This window comes from Entelurus aequoreus, linkage group LG06 (assembly GCF_033978785.1).
Source record: "Entelurus aequoreus isolate RoL-2023_Sb linkage group LG06, RoL_Eaeq_v1.1, whole genome shotgun sequence".
NCBI classification, from domain to species: Eukaryota; Metazoa; Chordata; class Actinopteri; order Syngnathiformes; family Syngnathidae; genus Entelurus; species Entelurus aequoreus.
In genome coordinates this window covers 16,944,714-16,965,275 of record NC_084736.1, presented here as the reverse complement: position 1 = coordinate 16,965,275, position 20,562 = coordinate 16,944,714, and the positions used below count along the sequence as shown (strand labels likewise).

Genomic DNA, 20,562 nt, shown 5'->3' with positions numbered 1-20,562 from the left:
GTAGCTTTGTTGGCGGTAATTCTCAGGAGGATTTTAATGCCAAACATCAAAAAGTCCTAGTTGAGAGTGAACCAACAGCGCCTCTGCTGGCCGTAGCCAAGTAATGACAGAAAACGCTGACATGAGTGACATATTTCATAGGACTGGACAAGTATGCCAAAAATAATATTCACAATTATTTTGATAGATATTGAAATCTTGATTAATAACACGACTATTCATTTGTTTGAAAACATGAGTATTTATTGTAACACCAAAACTCAACTTTAAATATAATTTAACAGAACAACAGGATATTTGTACTGTATCTGTACTGTTCTGGGCAAGACTTTGGCCAACTCCTAGAGACTGTAGAGAGTGAACTCCACATACTAAAGCAATGGTTTGATGCCAATAAACTATCAATCAACCTAAATAAAACACAATATATAATTTTTGGAAATAGGAAAAATAACATACAGTGTCATATAAGAATTGATGATATGGAGATAAAAAGGGTGTATTCAACAACATTTTTGGGAATCTATATAGATGATAAATTAAATTGGAAACTGTACATAAATATACTCAAGACAAAGATGGCAAAAATTATTGCTATGTTACATAAAATTAAAAACTCTGTAAATCAAAAGGCTCTTAACATGTTATATAATTCTTTCGTACTCCCATATCTTAATTATTGTGTTGAAATCTGGGGTAACAATTACAAAACAAACATCAACTCTATGTTCTTACTTCAAAAGAAAGCGATTAGAAATGTAAATTATGCGGATTATCATGACCATACCAATGCTTTGTTTATTAAATTAAAAACATTAAAACTGCACGATCTTGTTGACCTCAACACTGCTATTGTGACATACAAAGCTCATAACCACATGCTGCCTGGGTGTCTACAGGAGAGGTTCAAACCTAGGGAGAGTCCCTATGACCTCAGAGGTTCAGCTGTCTTTCAGAAAGCAAACATAAGAACGAGCTTAAAAAGTAGATGTGTTTCTGTCAGGGGGGTTCATCTGTGGAACAGCTTGGATGATTCCTTAAAACGTTCCAGTTCCATTCACACATTTAAAAAACACTTTAAGACCAATGTCTTGTAAAAATATATCACTATTGAATCAACACAGTAGTTAATACTATGATCAATGTTAATTACAAACTAAATGTGGGATATAAATAATAATGGAAGTATAATTGTTTGTATATAGTATATAATTGGTACAAAGGTTTAACATGTGTACAAGGATATTTCACATGCCTTTACTGTGTATATAATTGAACAGTGTTTATGTTGTGTACAATGTGTATTTATAATATGTTGTGAAAAGGAAATTTCATAATTTTTGAAAGCTCATCTTGTATTTGACATTGTTTATAGGGTTAGGCGCAATAAGTGTTCAACTTCCGCCTAAACCCTTTCGGTCTGCAACATTTTCAATTTATGAATGTACAACGGTTTGTTTATGTAAAACTGTTTGTTTATTTTGTTGACCGTTGACCGAAGAAATAATAAACTAAGGTGACTAAACTAAATGAGTAGCAAATACACAACAATTAAAAAAGATAATAGTAACAACAATAGATTTGAATAACAAAAGCAATATGAAAAAGTACAATTCCGTTTAAAAAAAAATTAAATTCCGTTTTTACCTTTTACACTTATTTTGACACGTAAAGTGTGTGCTTTTTGTGTCATAAATAACATTTTATGAAATGTTTGTTACTAAAATGCAAAAATCACATTAGTACAACTCATCTTTAGGCAACTTTGACCAGTATTTTAAGTCAAAGCATATTAATTTAGTAAGTGTATCAATATGTGCTTTAAGTACATTATGCTTGTGTAGGGTACTTTTTGAAACCTTTATTTTGTTCGTGCAGTCAGACCGGATGTTGCGCACAGCGCTGTTATTGTGAAAGGAGGGAAGTGTGTGGCTGTTCTGACATCTAGGTGGCGTGGGGGGGTTTTTCACTCATGCGCTCACTCATACATTTTACAGTTACAAGTCCGGATGGGTACCGAATTCAGTACTTTTATGGGCACTGACCAAATTCTGTCGGTACTACAGGGTCTCGATTCACGTGAAGTCAAACGGTGCCATATTTCGATACCTTTGTTGCATGTGACGTCACTTCCGGTTTCAGACATGTCCCGTCTGGTTACAGACTAAAAACCCTCTCACGTAAATAATCAATCACGCAGCACTCAGGGTGGACTCAGCCAAACCCCCTCGAAGTAAACTTGCAATTTTCAACACCAACAAAGCAAGTATGCTTGGTAGAAAAAACACTGAAATGTGAAGAAAGGCTCCACTCTGTCAAAATGTACTAACTTGATGCTAATTTACATTGGATTTGCCGTAGGCAGGCTACTGTTAGCATTAGCGATTTTAAATGGCAATTTCAAAATCTCCAAATTTGGTAATGAAAACAACAACTTAGACTTAGACTTAGACTTCCTTTTTATTGTCATTCAAATTTGAACTTTACAATACAGATAAGAACGAAATTTTGTTACATTAGCTCATGTTAGTGCAGGATAAAAAAGCAATAAGGTGCATATATAAATAAATAAATAAATAGGTTACTGTACAGATAAATATATTGCACTTTTTCATATGCATCCACGTTTATGGATGTATGTTATATTGTCTTTTTTATTCCAGCGAGTTAATCCATTTTGGGGGGAGTTGAGGGGATAATTATGAGGTGAATGTTACGATAAAACTGGTGTTCAATAAGCACAATATTTACAGTATAACCACTTTGTAGGGCGCAATATTCTGTAACACTTTATGGAAAAAGCTACTTCTTAGTGAGACAACATACCGTGGATAGCCTATACTAGGGGTCCCCAACTTTTTGACTCGGGGGCCGCATTGGGTTAAAACAATTTGGCCGGGCTGTATATATATATATATATATATATACAGTGCAAATATATATATATACAGTACAGGCCAAAAGTTTGGACACACCTTCTCATTCAATGTGTTTTCTTTATTTTCAAGACTATTTACATTGTAGATTGTCACCGAAGCCATCAAAACTAGGAGGTTTCCCTGCTCTTCAGGTAATTTTAAAATCCCCTGAAGAGCAGGGAAAACTGCGAAACTGGCTTGTAGGGATGAAATAGCCTCTGTGCTTTTTCCTGACCTAACGTATATTCCGCTCTACCCCGGTATTGAGCACTGTATAACAGATAAACCACAGTAACCTTGACTGTACATACATATATATATATATATATATATATATATATATATATATATATATATATATATATATATATATATATATATATATATATATATATATATATATATATATATATATTCCTGACTCAAAGAGTGCGCACTTGATCAATGAAAAAATGCATTTTTATAGAATATGATTTGCCTGAGCAGCTAGGAGACACTGAGAGTAACACACTGCAAAAAGTCAGTGTTCAAGAACAAGAAAAAAAAATACAAAAATTAGGGGTATTTTATATGAACTAAGCAAAATTATCTGCCAATAGAACAAGAAAATTCGGCTTGTCAAGACTTTCCAAAACAAGTAAAATTAGCTAACCTCAATTAACCCAAAAATACCTTTAAAATAAGTATATTCTCACTAATAAAAAGTGCACTTTTCTGGGTAGAAAAAAAAAGAGACCTTTTTGCTCAATATGTTGAAAAATATTCTTAAATTAAGTAAATGCTAGTGCCATTATCTTGACATAATGATATGCTCTCGGCATCATGATTTTTTTTTTCATGCTTGAAGTAAGAAATTATTACTTTAAAATAGTAGTTTTATACTTGTGAGTGTTGATGACACAGCTTTGCAAAAGTTGATATTCTAGTTTCAAGCATGTTTTACTCAATATAGGTCATACAATTTCAGCAACAAGCTGTTATATCTTACTGAGATATTTTATGGCCCAAAACACTTAAAACATGTTAAACACTCTAACATAAAATCTGTTTAGTGAGAAGAATTATTATATCAGACAGAAAATAAGCAAATATCACCCTTATTTGAGATATTTACTCTTACTTAGATTTCAGTTTTTGCTGTGCAGGCAGTAGAAAATGGATTAGAAAGGACAGATTTTAAAAAAATATATACATATATATATATATATGTTTTATTTATTTATATGAACATCCGCACAGAAAATGATCCCATCCTAAAATATCCCAAAAGTCAATTGGTCGTCCCTACCAGAAGGCGCCGTCATGCTAATGTTCCACACTGTGTCCTGACTGCAGGTCTTCAGTCGGATCACGACGCCGCCACCTCGGACGTGAAGACGGCGGACAGTCCCAGGAGCTCGGCCATGCTGACGCCGGTGTCGGACGTCTCCGGGACCGAGCTGGTCACCTTCTCCCCTCCTCAGATCTCAGAGACGGCCTCCGACACCAGCGGCCTCGAGGCGCCGTATGCCGTCGAGTCGGGCAACCAGCCCAACGCGTCCGGCGCCAGCGGGGAGGCGCAAACGGACGAGGACGGCAAGAAAAGCAAAGCTCACCTCCACTGTCCCGTCTGCAAGGTGACGGTTAACTCCACCAACCAGATGGAAGCACATAACAGTGGTAAGGACAAGGAAAGCCATTTGGTTTTTAGGAGTATTCCTAAATCCGCCTTTCGGCCTTGTCCGCCAGGTACTAAGCACAAGCTGATGCTGGATGGTCAAAGCGTCATGCCGCGGCGCCGCAGCAAGACGGGAGGCGGTCGGGGCAGCTGCAAGAGCAGGAGGCTGGGCAGCAAAGGCAGCGTGGGCGTGTCCAGCAAGAACTTCCAGTGTGAAGTGTGCGACATCTTTGTCAACTCTGAGTCACAACTGAGCCAGGTGAGCCCGAGTCCGCCATGTAGCAGCGTTAGCAAGCATTCCAGTCCACTCCAGCTTGGCACGGTACGCTTTGGAAGGCTAATTCCTAATTGGACGACTGTGTCCCCTAAAATAGCGTAGTGACGGTGTGAGCCACCGATGGACTTAGGTAGCGTGCCAAAAAGATCCATTATTTAGGGCAGTAAGGCTTGGTGGAAACGAGGCTTTGATTTTAATTACAGGGTTCTTTTTTAACATGCCGAACGAAAATCTTGATTACTTTACGATCCAAACATATCTCAGTTTTACTAACTCAACATGTCCGAAAAGGAGGAGGAAGAAGCCGAGCTTGTCTGATACTGCCCCTTCACTGTGTCCCATCAGTCACTGATATGATTCACTTCCTGACTTCCACAGGTACAGTACAGGCCAAAAGATTGGACACATCTTCTCATTTCTTTGCCTTTTCTTTTTTTCATGAATATTTACATTGTAGACTGTCACTGAAGGCATCAAAACTATGACTCATGTGAAGTGAAAACCATTTCAGGTGACTACCTCTTGAAGCTCATTGAGAGAATGCCAAGAGTGTGCAAAGCAGTAATCAGAGCCAAGGGTGGCTATTTTGAAGAAACTTGAATATAAAACATGTTTTCAGTTATTTCACCTTTTTTTTGTTAAGTACATAACCCCACATGTGTTCATTCATAGTTTTGATGCCTTCAGTGACAATCTACAATGTAAATAGTCATGAAAATAAAGAAAACACATTGAATTGATTGATTGATTGAAACTTTTATTAGTAGATTGCACAGTACAGTACATATTCCGTACAATTGACTACTAAATGGTAACACCCGAATACGTTTTTCAACTTGTTTAAGTCGGGGTCCACGTAATCAATTCATGGTAATGAGAATGAGAAGGTGTGTCCAAACTTTTGGCCTGTACTGTACCTGTTTACTTATTTTCAAGGGTGTGTAGTAGTTGGAGTTAATTGCTTAAGTTTATCAATAATTGTTTGTTCAACTGATGTGGTAATGATTAATAATAGTGACAGACACTTTACTTCAGCAGTTCTTCGTTTGTTTTTTACACGTCATCTGCAAACAATACTAACTTTTGATCTTTAGGAGTCATTGATGTGTAGGTTAAAACGTTTTGGACCTAGGATTGACCCCTGTGGTACACCGCAAATGATATCTCAGCGTGTTGCTCCCTGTTTGTTACGTAGCTTTTCACTTTGATCAAACCGCAACATTCTAAATTGTTGATTAAGATATTAAATTGATGATGAGTAGTTGTGTCAAATGCTTTTGTTGCGTTAATTTTTTTGGTACAGAGATTAATATAGTGGGCCGTTACGCCCCCCTAGTGGTGGAAATCTTGCTTATGCAGTTCGATTTTTACACCTTCAGATGATTTGAAGGCAGCATGTGCGGTCCTAGGTACGTCTCGTAATAATGGTTATTATTCTCTGTACAGTATCAATACACCAACATCAAATATTATTACCCGGTTTTGATACGTTGCGTGTCTCCTTTTACGGAAAGAAATCAAATAAATTGACTTGTTGTGATTGGGGATGGTTTCCTAATCAGGTAGTTTTTTTGGCAAAAAAAATAAAAAAATCCACCGGTGGCATGTTACGGTACCTGGGTTGCGCATGAATTCACGGCCAGTTGCCGACTCAGCCGGCTATTCTCACTTCGACACTTGGCGATCACTCCAGCAGCACTGAGAGCAGACTCAACCAAACTACCTCTAGGTAGTAATGTTGCAACTTTCATTGCCAACAAAGAAATTGACCCAAAAAACCCTCCCAACATAAGTAAAGTAAGTGTCCACTTTTCCAAAAATGTGCTAGCTTGATGCTAATATACATTGGCTTTGCCTTTGACATGCTACTGATTTACATTAGCAATTTTACATGGCGATTTCAACACCTCCAAATTTGTTTATGAAAACTACAAATAAGATGCATGTCACAATCCAACAGCTGGTGCGTAATAAGTACAATACTTACAGTATTAACACTTTTTAGAGTGCAACAAAACCCAACACAACATCACTACACACTGCTGCCATCTAACGTCTTGGACTTGGTGTCATACCAGCAAATAAGACTCAGAAATGTGATAACAGAAAAAGATATAACAACTGGGCAGCAGTTATCATAATCAGCTCATGTTTAAATGTTGCAATAAATATGACATTTTATTGGCAAAAACAATGAATATTTATTAACACACACAAAAGTACTGACAATTGGTACCGTTAAGTACCAGTATCGATTTCCAGGTACTGGGAATTGGTACTCTATTGGTTCAAATGTGATGCCATCAGTATCGTGATGATATTGTATGGTCAGTCACTGTATCATCATGTACTAAAATTGTCATTATAGTATTTTTACAATAAGCTCTCCATCGTTTCATAGAAATGAAATGAAAAAGAGAAAGTTTTATAGAATGTGGCGCATAATTAGCTGACCTCTGCAAACTGACACGATGATGATGATGATGAGGAGGCCTGGGGGCTGAACGTCAGAAATGGCCGCAATCGTTTATAAAGCAATTACAAGTCACCGCCAGTACGCCACACGCGGCCGCCATTAAAAGGCGAGCGTAAAGCGTGTGTGTGTTATTGCACGCCACATCTTGTGTCCTCCGCTTTTAATTTAACGCCACGGACGCATGTTGGGAAAGTCGTTTTTCCTGATTAACATCGCGGGAGAATGAGCCTGAGCATGTGGAATGTGGGGAATATTAGGGATGTGCTGCTGAGCTGTGGATCCTTATATAAACACACACACACACACACATCCCTCTTGGCAGTGCAGTCGGAGCGGAAGAAAGTTTTGTCAGGTAGAAAGCAATGCAAAGTGATTTGTGTACGTACTCGTTGTTCACACACACATGAATTTCTGTGGAGCAGATGCTGATGCGGCATCTTTTCTCACCGCACAGCACATGAATAGCAGACGGCACAAGGACAGGTTGGCGGGAAAACCCCCCAAGCCAAAGTTCACCCCCCACAGCAAGAGCCAGCACAGCTCCAGCATAGCGGTAAGTCGGAGGGAGGGGGCGGGGAGGGAGAAGATGTCGCACAGAAACAGTTTGCTAGTTGAAGCGAGCCTCTGGAGAAACTGCTAAGTTGGCACATCAGAGACGTAACAGTAGAGGTTCTGTTTTGGATTTAGTCACCTGTACCTTTCACACAGAATTCACCCCCGTTTTGGGTGAACTAGAGCAGTGTTTCTTAACCAAGAATAATACTAATTGTTGGGCCGCAAGCGCCTCCTAGACGCCCGCCAAAAAATATCTGTTGCGCAGCAGTACTCAGTTGTAATACACTTTTCCACCACTTAAATATCAAACAAACAAAAGAAGAAGAAAAATGTAAGCGTAAAAATGATGACTAAAGTGGTGAAGCTGTATTTTCATTGGCACTGCTATTATAATATATTATAATATACAGTTGTGCTCATAAGTTTACATACCCTGGGAGAATTCATGATTTCTTGGCCATTTTTTAGAGAATATGAACGATAACACAAAAACCTTTCTTCTCCTCATGCTTAATGGTTGTGTGAAGCTATTTATTGGCAAAAAACTGTGTTTACTCTTTTTAAATCAAAATGACAAAAGAAAGTACCCAAATGACCCTGATCAAAAGTTTACATACCCCAGTGACTTTGATCTGATAACATGCACAAAAGTTGACACAAACAGGTTTGAATGGCTAATCAAGGTCGAGTTGCCAAAAAGTTCAATTTTGGTCTCATCACTCCAAATTACTTTGTTCCAGAAGTTTTGAGGCTTGTCTCTGTGCTGTTTGGCGTAATGTAAGCGGGATACTTTGTGACATTTGCGCAGAAATGGCTTTCTTCTGGCGACTCGACCATGCAGCCCATTTTTCTTCAAGTGCCTCCTTATTGTGCATCTTGAAACAGCCACACCAAAATTTTTCAGAAAGTCCTGTATTTCAGCTGAAGTTATTTGTGGATTTTTCTTTGCATCTCGAACAATTTTCCTGGCTGTTGTGGTTGAAATCTTTGCTGGTCTACCTGAATCCCTCATTTTCCACTTCTTAATCAGCGTTTGAACACTGCTGATTGGCATTCTCAATTCCTTGGATATCTTTTTATACCCATTTCCTGTTTTATGCAGTTCAATTACCTTTTCTCACAGATCCTTTGACAATTCTTTTGCCTTCCCCATGACTCAGAATCCAGAAACATCTGTGCAGCACTGGCTGAAAGATGCAATGGTCTGTCAGAAGCCCAGAAACTCACTGACCTTTTATACACACCCATTAATTACAAACAAACATGTCACAGGTGAGGATTGGAACCTTGATTAGCCATTCAAACCTGTTTTTGATTGATTGATTGAGACTTTTATTAGTAAGTTGCACAGTGAAGTACATATTCCGTACAATTGACCACTAAATGGTAACACCCGAATAAATTTTTCAACTTGTTTAAGTCGGGGTCCACTTAAATTGATTCATCATACAGATGTATACTATCATATATACTATCATCATAATACAGTCATCACACAAGATAATCACATTGAATTATTTACATTATTTACAATCGGGGTGTTGAGGGGAGGATAGGATATGGGCAGCAAGTAGTGGACATAGAGAGAGAGAGAGAGAGAGAGAGAGAGAGAGAGAGAGAGAGAGAGAGAGAGAGAGAGAGAGAGATCAGAAGGCATAAGAAAAAGTATCTGCATTTGATTGTTTACATTTGATTATTAGCAATCCGTGGAAGGTGTTAGTTTAGGTGTTGTAGCTGCCTGGAGGTGAACTTTTATTGCGGTTTTGAAGGAGGATAGAGATGCCCTTTCTTTTATATCTGTTGGGAGCGCATTCCACATTGATGTGGCATAGAAAGAGAATGAGTTAAGACCTTTGTTAGTTCGGAATCTGGGTTTAACGTGGTTAGTGGAGCTCCCCCTGGTGTTGTGGTTATGGTGGTCATTTACGTTAAGGAAGTAGTTTGACATGTACTTCGGTATCAGGGAGGTGTAGTAGATTTTATAGACTAGGCTCAGTGCAAGTTGTTTAACTCTGTCCTCCGCCTTGAGCCAGCCCACTTTAGAGAAGTGGGTAGGAGTGAGGTGGGATCTGGGGTGGAGGTCTAGAAGTAACCTGACTAGCTTGTTCTGAGATGTTTGGAGTTTAGATTTGAGGGTTTTGGAGGTGCTAGGGTACCAGGAGGTGCATGCGTAATCGAAAAAGGGTTGAACGAGAGTTCCCGCCAGAATCCTCAAGGTGCTTTTGTTGACCAGAGAGGAGATTCTGTAGAGAAATCTTGTTCGTTGGTTAACCTTTCTGATTACCTTGGTTGCCATTTTATCACAGGAAAGATTAGCCTCTAGAATGGAACCTAGGTAGGTGACCTCATCTTTCCTGGTGATAACAATGTCACCCACCAAGTTTGTGTCAACTTTTGTGCATGTTATCAGATCAAAGTCACTGGGGTATGTAAACTTTTGATCAGGGTCATTTGGGTACTTTCTTTTGTCGTTTTGATTTAAAAAGAGTAAACACAGTTGTTTGCCAATAAATAGCTTCACACAACCATTAAGCATGAGTGGAAGAAAGGTTTTTGTGCTATCATTCATATTCTCTGAAGAATGGCCAAGAAATCATAAATTCTCCCAGGGTATGTAAACTTATGAGCACGACTGTATATATATATATTTATGTTATATTTATGTTATATTATATATATTATTATTATTATTATTATTAATTGTTCACATTTAGTGCATGTAAAATGTAAATTAATGAATGGCAGGGCGCTACGCATACAATTTTACCGCAAATGTATTCTTAACCCGTTCCTGCTCCATCAGTGTTAAGGATATGGGTGCCGGACATAAGTTTTGTTGGACGTAGGTTTTCTTTACATGGCTGTACTGTACCCACGGTAATGTGAGAGAGAGCAACAAACTGGATTAAAATGGATCGTACAAAATAAAAAAATGTAACTGTACCCTATGTGAACACACCAACATGTACCAGGTGATGGCATGAAAAGTAATTTTTGATCGTCTCACGGCCGCTATCCAGGCTATTCAACGTCTCTTTATCCGCTTCATAACCAACTTCCTTCGGCTTTGCTTTAAACGCTGGAAATGAGAAGAATCTCACCAAATCCTTGTTTTTCCTGAAAGGATCTTGAACACATTTGTAGCAGTCAATGGTGTCACATGAACTATTAAATTAAGCACAAAGTCTTACATTCAGTCATGTAAAGAAGCGAGTCAGAGTCCAGCAAGACCCACAATGCAGTGCGTTTCCACATCACACTTTCATGCCCTATGATGGCAAATTGACCCAGATATTCTTATTGGCCTCCATGGTGCCCAGTTTTAGTGCCGGGCCGGTAAACAGACAAAACCGGATTAAATCCCAGTTGGAAAAGTGCCAGAAACATATGCAACTTTGTTATAGTACAGGCCAAAAGTTTGCTCTGATTACTGCTTTGCACACTGTTGGCATTCTCTCGGTGAGCTTCAAGCACACCTGTGAAGTGAAAACCATTTCAGGTGACTACACTGCAAAAACTGAAATCTAAGTAAGATTAAATATCTCAAATAAGGGTGATATTTGCTTATTTTCTGTCTGATGAGATAATTCTTCTCACCAAGCAGATTTTATGTTAGAGTGTTTTACTTGTTTTAAGGGTTTTGGTCCTAAATGATCTCAGTAAGATATTACAGCTTGTAGCTGAGATGTTATGACCTATATTGAGGAAAACATGCTTGAAACTAGAATATCAACTGTTGCAAAGCTGTCATCAACACTCACAAGTATAACTGCTTTTTTAAAGTAATAATTTCTTATTTCAAGCATGAAAAAAAAATCATGACTTTAACGCAATTGTGTCTGATAATTAAAACAGATGACAGCCAAATGGACTTTGCTGTTTTATTTTCAATGAAACAATAGAAAACACATACTCATATAGTAGTACAGTTGGCACAGTACAGTAAAGTGACAGTTAAACATTTAACATTTGACATTTCAAACTATTTTGAACAGAAATAGTTCATGCACATTCAGATAAATTCTTCAAAATTACAATTAAACATTTTTTGGCCGGGGGCCGGGCTGTATATATGCGCACTAATTGACTGAAAGAGCACGCACTTGGCGCGATGATGTCATGTTATCGATGGGAAAATGCTTTTTAGACAATATAATTTGCCTGAGCGGCTAGTAGACCCCGAGAGTAACAAGCGGTTGCCTTGTTGCCTTTCCATTAAGAAAAATAAACTAGTTTTTAGTGTAAGTTTGCTGGTTTCAAGAAATGTAATGCCGAGCGCATATCATTGTGTCAAGATAATGGCACTAGCATTTACTTAATTTAAGAATATTTTTCAACATATTGAGCAAAAAGGTATCTTTTTTTTCTACCAAGAAAGTGCACTTGTTATTAGTGAGAATATACTTATTTTAAGGTATTTTTGGGTTCATTGAAATTAGCTAATTTTACTTGTTTTGGAAAGTCTTGACAAGCCAAATTTTCTTATTCTATTGGCAGATAATTTTGCTTAGTTCAAATAAAATACCCCTCATTTTTATTTATTTTTTTTCTTGTTTTTGAACACTGACTTTTTGCAGTGTACCTCTTGAAGCTCATTGAGAGAATGCCAGGAGTGTGCGGAAAAAGTAATCAGAGCAAAGGGTGGCTATTTTGAAGAAACTAGCTATACCGCCCCCACTTCGGGGAGCGGTATAGCTCGGTTGGGAGAGCGGCCGTGCCAGCAACTTGAGGCTTCCAGGTTCGATCCCCGCTTCTACCATCCTAGTCACTTCCGTTGTGTCCTTGGGCAAGACACTTTACCCACCTGCTCCCAGTGCCACCCACACTGGTTTAAATGTAACTTAGATATTGGGTTTCACTATGTAAAGCGCTTTGAGTCACCACAGAAAAGCACTATATAAATATAATTCACTTCACTAGAATATAAAACATGTTTTTAGTTATTTCACCTTTTTTTTTAAGTTCATAACTCCACATGTGTTCATTCATAGTTTTGATGCCTTCAGTGACAATCTACAATGTAAATAGTCATGAAAATAAAGGAAACGCATTGAATGAGGAGAAGGTGTGTCCAAACTTTTGCCCTGTACTGTATATTCTGCACAAAAATGTTTTATTACAAAACATGCATCAAATTAGATTCACAGGTTTTTTTTAAAAATATATATAATAAATTGTTTCACAGAAAAATTCAAAATAAAATCTAATTCTGCCCAGGGCCCCAATTTAGCAAGTTGTGGCCCTGGGCTGTTCTATTCACACAGCCTCCTAACTCCATGCTGGTGCTTTTCACACAGAAAAAGTCTAAAAAAAAATTGCAGAGTATGTTTGGCAGATGCAACTTGTATCCACTTACGTCTTTTACACAGAATTCCCCGTAATGGTCGCATGTGTGAAAGTGAACATCTACTGTTGCGTCTATTTTTGTGTGCCTGTTGTCATGGTTTAACCCCCCCACCCCTACCACGAAAAAACACCTTCCTGTCCACCCCACCCCCCTCCTGCTGAGCTGATGATTGACACACAAACACCCCCGCTCCCACCTGTCTCCCCCACCCACCCACAGAGCATGAGATGGAGTGGCTGTGCAGGCGTGGCCGTGTCGGCCATGAGGAAAGCCTTCAGCCACTACAGCCTCACCTCCATCTCCTCGCAGGTCAGTGGCCCGAGGGGCATGATGGGAGGGGCCTTTCCAACCCGACTCAGCGTCAGACCCGTCGGACTGTGAGCTGAGGATGATTTCCAAACAAAAAACAAACGTTAGCGATGCTTAACGATGTATTGTCGGCAAATTAGTATCATCATCAACGCTATCGCCCGTCGTCCATTTGTAGCGTCTGATGCAATCCTCCAAGAAACAGGAAGTAGACCAACACATAACTGTTTTGTTTTTTTAATTAATTTTCCAACATGTCTTTTGACATATTAACATTTTATTAACTGTATACTCCCTAGTTCAGGCCTGGGCAATTATTTTGACTCGGCGGCCAAATTTACAAAAAAAAAACGTGTCTGGGGGCCGGTATATCTATTTTTAGGAACACTAATTCAAAACCTCACAATAATGTCTGACTGAATGCTAAAAACGTGATAACAGACTGCCTTAAAAAAACACAATGTAATTTTACATTTTTTTACTGAATTAGACACCCAGAATTTACATGAAAATAAAGAATGTGGAATTTACAATATTAATAACTATGAATGATAAAACACTGAATATTGACAACATATACGCCACACCCCCTCTCCATCCACATATTTTACAATCAAGCAAAATACAACAAAAATGCAACAAACAGCGAAATATGAACGCGAAGGATAAAAACAACCCCACCTACAATCTGATATATATGATATATCACTAAGCTTTAGAACTTTATTGTAAAAATCTCCTTCCGCGTCTGTCCCCAACACCCGCATTTCAGGCTGGCCGCTCTGGAAACACTCTGTGAAAACGCTCCCCACCCACACTGCTTGGTGCCTCGTCTGAGCTGCTGTGACTTAGATTACCATAGTAACTAATTAGATTACCATAGTATCTAAGTAGATTACCATAGTAACTAGTAAATCATGCAAAAGTGCAGATTCCGACCATTGAAATACTTTGTATAGTTCAAGACTTACGGTCATTAGAAAACATGACTGCACATCATATTGGCAGCTACACTTTCCATCATAAAGATCTAAAAAAAAAATTCGAAAATGTCCGGCGGGCCAAATTGAAAAACTTAACGGGCCGCATCCTTAATTTGCCCAGGTCTGCCCTAGTTTATCGATTCTATAATTTTTACCAGATAAATGTTTGTTTATTCCATTTTTGCTTGCTACCCGTCTAGTCAGCTAGTTGGCAAGCCAGCTAGCGAGGATGGCGCTCCAACTTTTACACATAAACATTTTAAAAAATGGTAGAATTTACTTGCATTTGATTGATTTGTAGGGGTGTAACGGTACACAAAAATTTCGGTTTCGGAACATACCTCGGTTTAGAGGTCACGATTCGGTTCATTTTCGGTACAGTAAGAAAACAACAAAATATAAATATTTGGGTTATTTATTTACCAAATTTGCAAAATCTTCCACCAAAAATATTTTTCTTAGTGGAATATTTGATGTGAAGTAATCGGAGCCTTGGATAGGTCAATAATTCATAATAACATTGATTTTGATTCAATATTATGTTTTGAGCAATGACAGTTTGAAAGAAAAAAAAACAGCTTTGTTTTATTAGTCAACATTGCAACTTTTTCTAAATTACATTTCACCTTTAAGCTTTTTTATTTCACTTTTGTTATGTTTTTTTTATTTGAATAGTATTTTCAGAATGTGCCGTGGGCCTTTAAAACATTGGCTGTGGGACGCAAATGGCCTCCAGGGCACACTTTTGACACCCCTGCTATAGATAATAAAAAATTAAATCTGATAAATCTATGGATAAAAAGCAGAGCCTGGCGATGCATGCGCGTTTATCATAACTCCCTCGCTCTCTCTGTCTCTGCCCCTCCCTCACCAATGCTGCTGCGCGCACAATTTGTTTTGTCTTTAACCCCTTCTTAACCCTGAACGTACATTGAAAATACACGCAACCCTAACTCAAAATGCCAGACATTCGAGGCTTTTAAGAAACTCCGCCCTGACAGCTCCGCAAAAGAGGACGTATGGTCAGTCTATAGTAGCCCGGTGTGTTGTGCCTCGGTGTGCATTGTTTACACAACGTACGTTACGCTACTTAATATGTCCGTGTGGAAACTTGTTCGGTACACCTCCGAACCGAACTGGAACACCCGTACCGAAACGGTTTAATGCAAATACACGTACCATTACACCCCTTTTGATTTGTGAATCAGAATCAGCTTTATTGGCCAAGTATTTTTAACACGCGATAAATTTGACTTGTTAGACTGAAAATAACGACTAACTAAAAATATAAACAAGTACTTTTTTAAATATCTAATTTTTGTAAGGTCAATAGAATAATATTGCAGTGGCGAATAGAGCAGAGAGCAAAAAGGATGACGACGTGGACATGAGTTAGTACATTCACAGTGACAGATTACTTCCCGAGTTATTTCACAAAATGAAATATTGAATGTATAATGGAAAATATATCATTATATCATATAGCATTCACTAATCAATGCTGTCTGGCAACAGCAATGCTAAAAAAGCGGGCGCCAAAGGACACTTCTCACGTTAGCTAGCTGTCGTGTTTTGTGCTCTTAGCACCATAACCATTAAACTAATTATTGTTGCAACAGCTCCACCGGTAGATGTTGTCGTCATCTTGTCATTATTGCTCCACTCCTTCCAGTACAACGTACACAAAGATGGCCGTCTCTCCTGCTTATTGCGATTATTCCCTGCCAGAAGACGTTGAAATATGAACATAGACGTAAAAACAGAGACTTGGTCACCGTGCATCTTGAACATAATTAGCAACAATAACTTTTGCCCCTTTAAGACATCATAAAGTAGTAAATGCACGTCAGCGAAGCTAACTGGACATTTTATTAGGTACCCCTGCACAATGTAACAAGGTCCAATAAAAGACCTGTCTGAACAATTCTCAAATATTTAGAATTGTTATTATGTTGCATGTGTAGCTAATGAAGTGTTGTAGCCCAGGGGTGTCCAAACTTTTTCCATTGAGGGCCACACACTGAAAAATTCAAGCATACAGGGGCCATTTTTATATTTTTCATTTTGAAAAGCAATACAGTAGATTGTTTTAATCTTTTGGGCTCCCTTCAAGTTTGGTCCCAGGGACCCAGAAGGGTCTCGGTCTTAAAATAAATGTTATATATATATATATATATAGAGATATATATATAGATAGATAGATATATATATATATATATATATATATATATATATATATATATATATATATATATATATATATATATATATATATATATATATATATATATATATATATATATATATATATATATATATGGATCGGAATATACGTTAGGTCAGGAAAAAACACAGAGGCTATATCATCCCTGCAAGCCTGTTTCGCAGATTTATGAAATTTTATAAAATCCCCTGACATACAGGGAAACAGGTTTGTAGGGATATAGCCTCTGTGTTTTTTCCTGACCTAAGGTGTATGTATGTTTATATATATATATATATATATATACTGTTTTTTGTTTGTTTTTAATTCAACGCTTACACTAAATCTCTATTAACTTCAGGTCTATCTGTCAGTATAAAATAAAACAAAATATATATATATATATATATTTTGTTTGGCTGTAGTATATATATATATATATATATATATATATATATATATATATATATATATATATATATATATATATATATATATATATATATATATATATATATATATATATATATATATTTATTATTTTTTTTTTGGTCAAAGAAAACACAAAATATACATTATGTTCCCCCAAAAAATATTCAAAGTGGAATATTCATTGTGAAGTAATGGGTCAGTAATCTATAACACCATGGATTTTAATTCATTATTAATTTTTGAGAAATGGCAGTTTTAAAAAATCCTACTAAAATTCTTGGAGATCCAAACAAGCCCCATTCTTAAAAAAAATTTAAAAATAAGTCATACATTTTTATTTCTTTATACTTTCAACACTTAGTCTCTAGATCAACTTTAGCACTACCCGTCATTTATAAGTTTTTTTTTTTGAGTTTTTTTTACTACTTTTATGCACTTTTTGTCAAAGAAAACTTAGTTTTTTATATGGTAAACACACAAAGTATGCAATATTTCCTCCAAAATATTTCCATGTGGAATTTTTGATGTGAAGTAATTGGAGCTGCTCAATAATTCATAACATTGATTTTGAGTCATTATTATTTTTTGAGCCATGACAAATTTAAGACAAAAAAACTGCCTGCATGTCAGCTTTGTGTTATTAGAGTCAAGATTACAAATTAGTTTGGCTGCATTTCACCTCTTTGCTTTTTTATTCCACTTTTTTTCATTTATTTTTTTTATTGTATTTCTTAATGTGCCGCAGGCCGTTCAAAAATGATCAGCAGGCCGTAAATGGCCCCCAGGCCGCACTTTGGACACCCCTATTTTAGCGTTAGCTTGTTGTTGTGTTGCCATGCGCGTCAGTATGCATGAAGCTAACGCATGGCCGCTCATGGGGAAGCATGTTTGCTGTGGTGAAACATGTCCTCTCCGTGTTCTGTGTCTTCTCCAGACCAAACTGGCCTTGCACAAGCAGCTGACCAAGACCTTGACCACGGGCTTCCTGCCCGGCCCCCTCACGCCGCCGACCCTGTGCACGATGGCCGCTAACCCGCTGGCGCTGCGCCACCCAATGGGCGCCGCCGCCTTCATACAGACACCCTTCCTGGGGCCCGCACTGTTCCGGCCCGCGCCGGGGCCTCTGCGGGCCGCGCACGCACCATTCATCTTCTCCCCCTACTAAACCCATGTGACCACCCTCCCACCCTCCCTCACCCCCCATCACTCTCCCCTTCTTACCGAGCCCACCCCCTCCTGACAAAGGTCACACTCAAAACTATGCAGTCTGCCTGACTTGAGACGGACAGCGCCCCCCACCTGTCACGCCTTCTTCCTGCTGCGGCGGTCGCCAGCGAGGGAGCAGGCCGCGCCTCCAAGGGCCGCATTTATAGCCATTCATCGGGGGCCGCGGGGGGTTACATGCTCGGGATCGTACGTTTAGTCTCGCTGGACGTTTCGTGCTGTTGACACAAGTCAAGCTCCCTTTACTTGATGCCCTTTTCAAGCCTTTTCAACATTTTCCTGTCGTGTCCATTCTGCCCCAGTCTACCTTTAACACACAAACACTGACACACAACCACACACAGGGAAACACAACAACACACAAGGAAACACAACAACACACAAGGACACATTTCCTCACTTCTGGGTGAAAGGCGGGTGCTCGTTCACAACGGTGTGTCCTAAAAGGAAGCTGCGCCTGTCAGTCATCACCCAGGGCTCTGGTTGATCGTCAATAATCATTCATGTGTTTCATGTTGGATTTATGGGAGCCTGTTTCCACCACTAAAACTAAAATACTCCAATGGAAAGTCAGAATTATGAGATAAAAAGTCATAATCATGAGATAAAAAGTCCAAATTAAATGTAATAAACTCGACAGTAGGATATAAAAAGTACTAATTAGAAGATAAAAAGTCATTATTATGAGAGAAAAGTCGAAAATGATGATTAAAAAAGTTGAAATTATGAAATAAAAAGTCATAATTAAGAGATCCATCCATCCATTCATCTTATTCCGCTTATTCGGAGTCAGGTCGTGGGGGCAGCAGCCTAAGCAGAGAAGCCCAGACTTCCCTCTCCCCAGCTACTTGGTTCAGCCCCACCCGGGGGATCCAGAGGAATTAAGAGATGAAAGTCGAATATATGAGATAAAAAAACGAAATTATGTAATAACAAAAGTCGAAATTATAATAAGAAAGTCATAGTTATGAGATAAAAGTAATTATCATGAGATAAAATGTTTAAATTATGGGATAAAAAGTCCAAAAAAAATGTATTACCAAAAGTCGAAATTATAATAAGAAAGTCATAGTTATGAGATAAAAGTAATTATCATGAGATAAAAAGTCAAAATTATGAGATGAGAAAGTCATAATTAAGAAATAGAACATCATAATTATGAGATAAAAGTCATTATGAGATAAAGAGTCAACATTATGAGGTAGTCATAATTATGAGATAAAAAGTAAACATTTTGAAATTATAAAGTCATAATTAAGAGATAGAACGTCATAATTATGAGATAAGAAAGTCATTATCATGATGTAAAGAGTCAAAATTATGTATTAACAAAAATCGAGATTATAAAATTTAAAAAAGTCATAATTATGAGATAAAAAGTCAAAATTATGAAATTAGAAAGTCAGAATTAAGAGATAGAACGTAAAAATTATGATATAATAAGTTAAAATTATGTATTGACAAAAGTCGAGATTATAAGATTTTTAAAAAGTCATAATTATGAGATAAAAATTCATAATTACCAGATGAAAGTCATCATGAGGTAAAAAGTTTAAATTATGAGATAAAGTCATAATTATGAGATAAAAAGTTTAAATTATAAGATTTAAAAAATTCATAATTATGAAATAAAATTAATTATCATGATAAAAAAAAGTCGAAATTATGAGATAAGAAAGTATAAAATATGAGATAAAAAGTCAAAATTATGAGATAAAATTCATTAACATGATATAAAAAGTTGAAATTACGAGATAAGAAAGTTTAAATTATGAGATAGAAAGTCAAAATTATGAGATAAGAAAGTTTAAATAATGAGATAAAAAGTCATGATTATGAGATAAAAAGTCTAAATTATGAGATAAGAAATTTAAATTATGAGATAAAAAATCATAATTATGAGACAAAAAGTCAAAATGATGAGATAAAGTCATAATTATGAGATGAGAAAGTCATGATTATGATATAGAACGTCAAAATGATCAGATATAGATTGCATAACTGTACTGCACTCTCATGATTTGAACTTTTTATCTCACAAATATAATTCATTATTTGGATATTTTCTTTTTTTAGTGGCAAAAAGGGGCTTTTAAAAATGTGCTTGTATTTGATGAGAATAAGTGAAAAGTAAAAGCTGCGTGTGGTCCTGGGAAACAATGTTTGGGTCCAGGTGGTGGG

At 37.3% G+C, this 20,562-nt stretch overlaps 1 protein-coding gene across 2 annotated transcripts in view; it reads left to right on the top strand.

The window, feature by feature from the left end:
• The window catches only part of znf385c (zinc finger protein 385C), a 325,442-nt gene that overhangs the window by 304,573 nt on the left and 307 nt on the right, over positions 1 to 20,562 (top strand). For both annotated transcript variants that reach the window (XM_062050114.1, XM_062050115.1), the window contains 5 exons: positions 4,254 to 4,577; positions 4,647 to 4,834; positions 7,783 to 7,881; positions 13,450 to 13,539; positions 18,092 to 20,562. The exon at positions 18,092 to 20,562 is cut by the window's right edge and continues 307 nt beyond it. In XM_062050114.1, the coding sequence (XP_061906098.1) occupies positions 4,254 to 4,577; positions 4,647 to 4,834; positions 7,783 to 7,881; positions 13,450 to 13,539; positions 18,092 to 18,322 (932 nt within the window). In that variant the 3' untranslated portion in view covers positions 18,323 to 20,562. The remainder of the gene's footprint in view (positions 1 to 4,253; positions 4,578 to 4,646; positions 4,835 to 7,782; positions 7,882 to 13,449; positions 13,540 to 18,091) is intronic.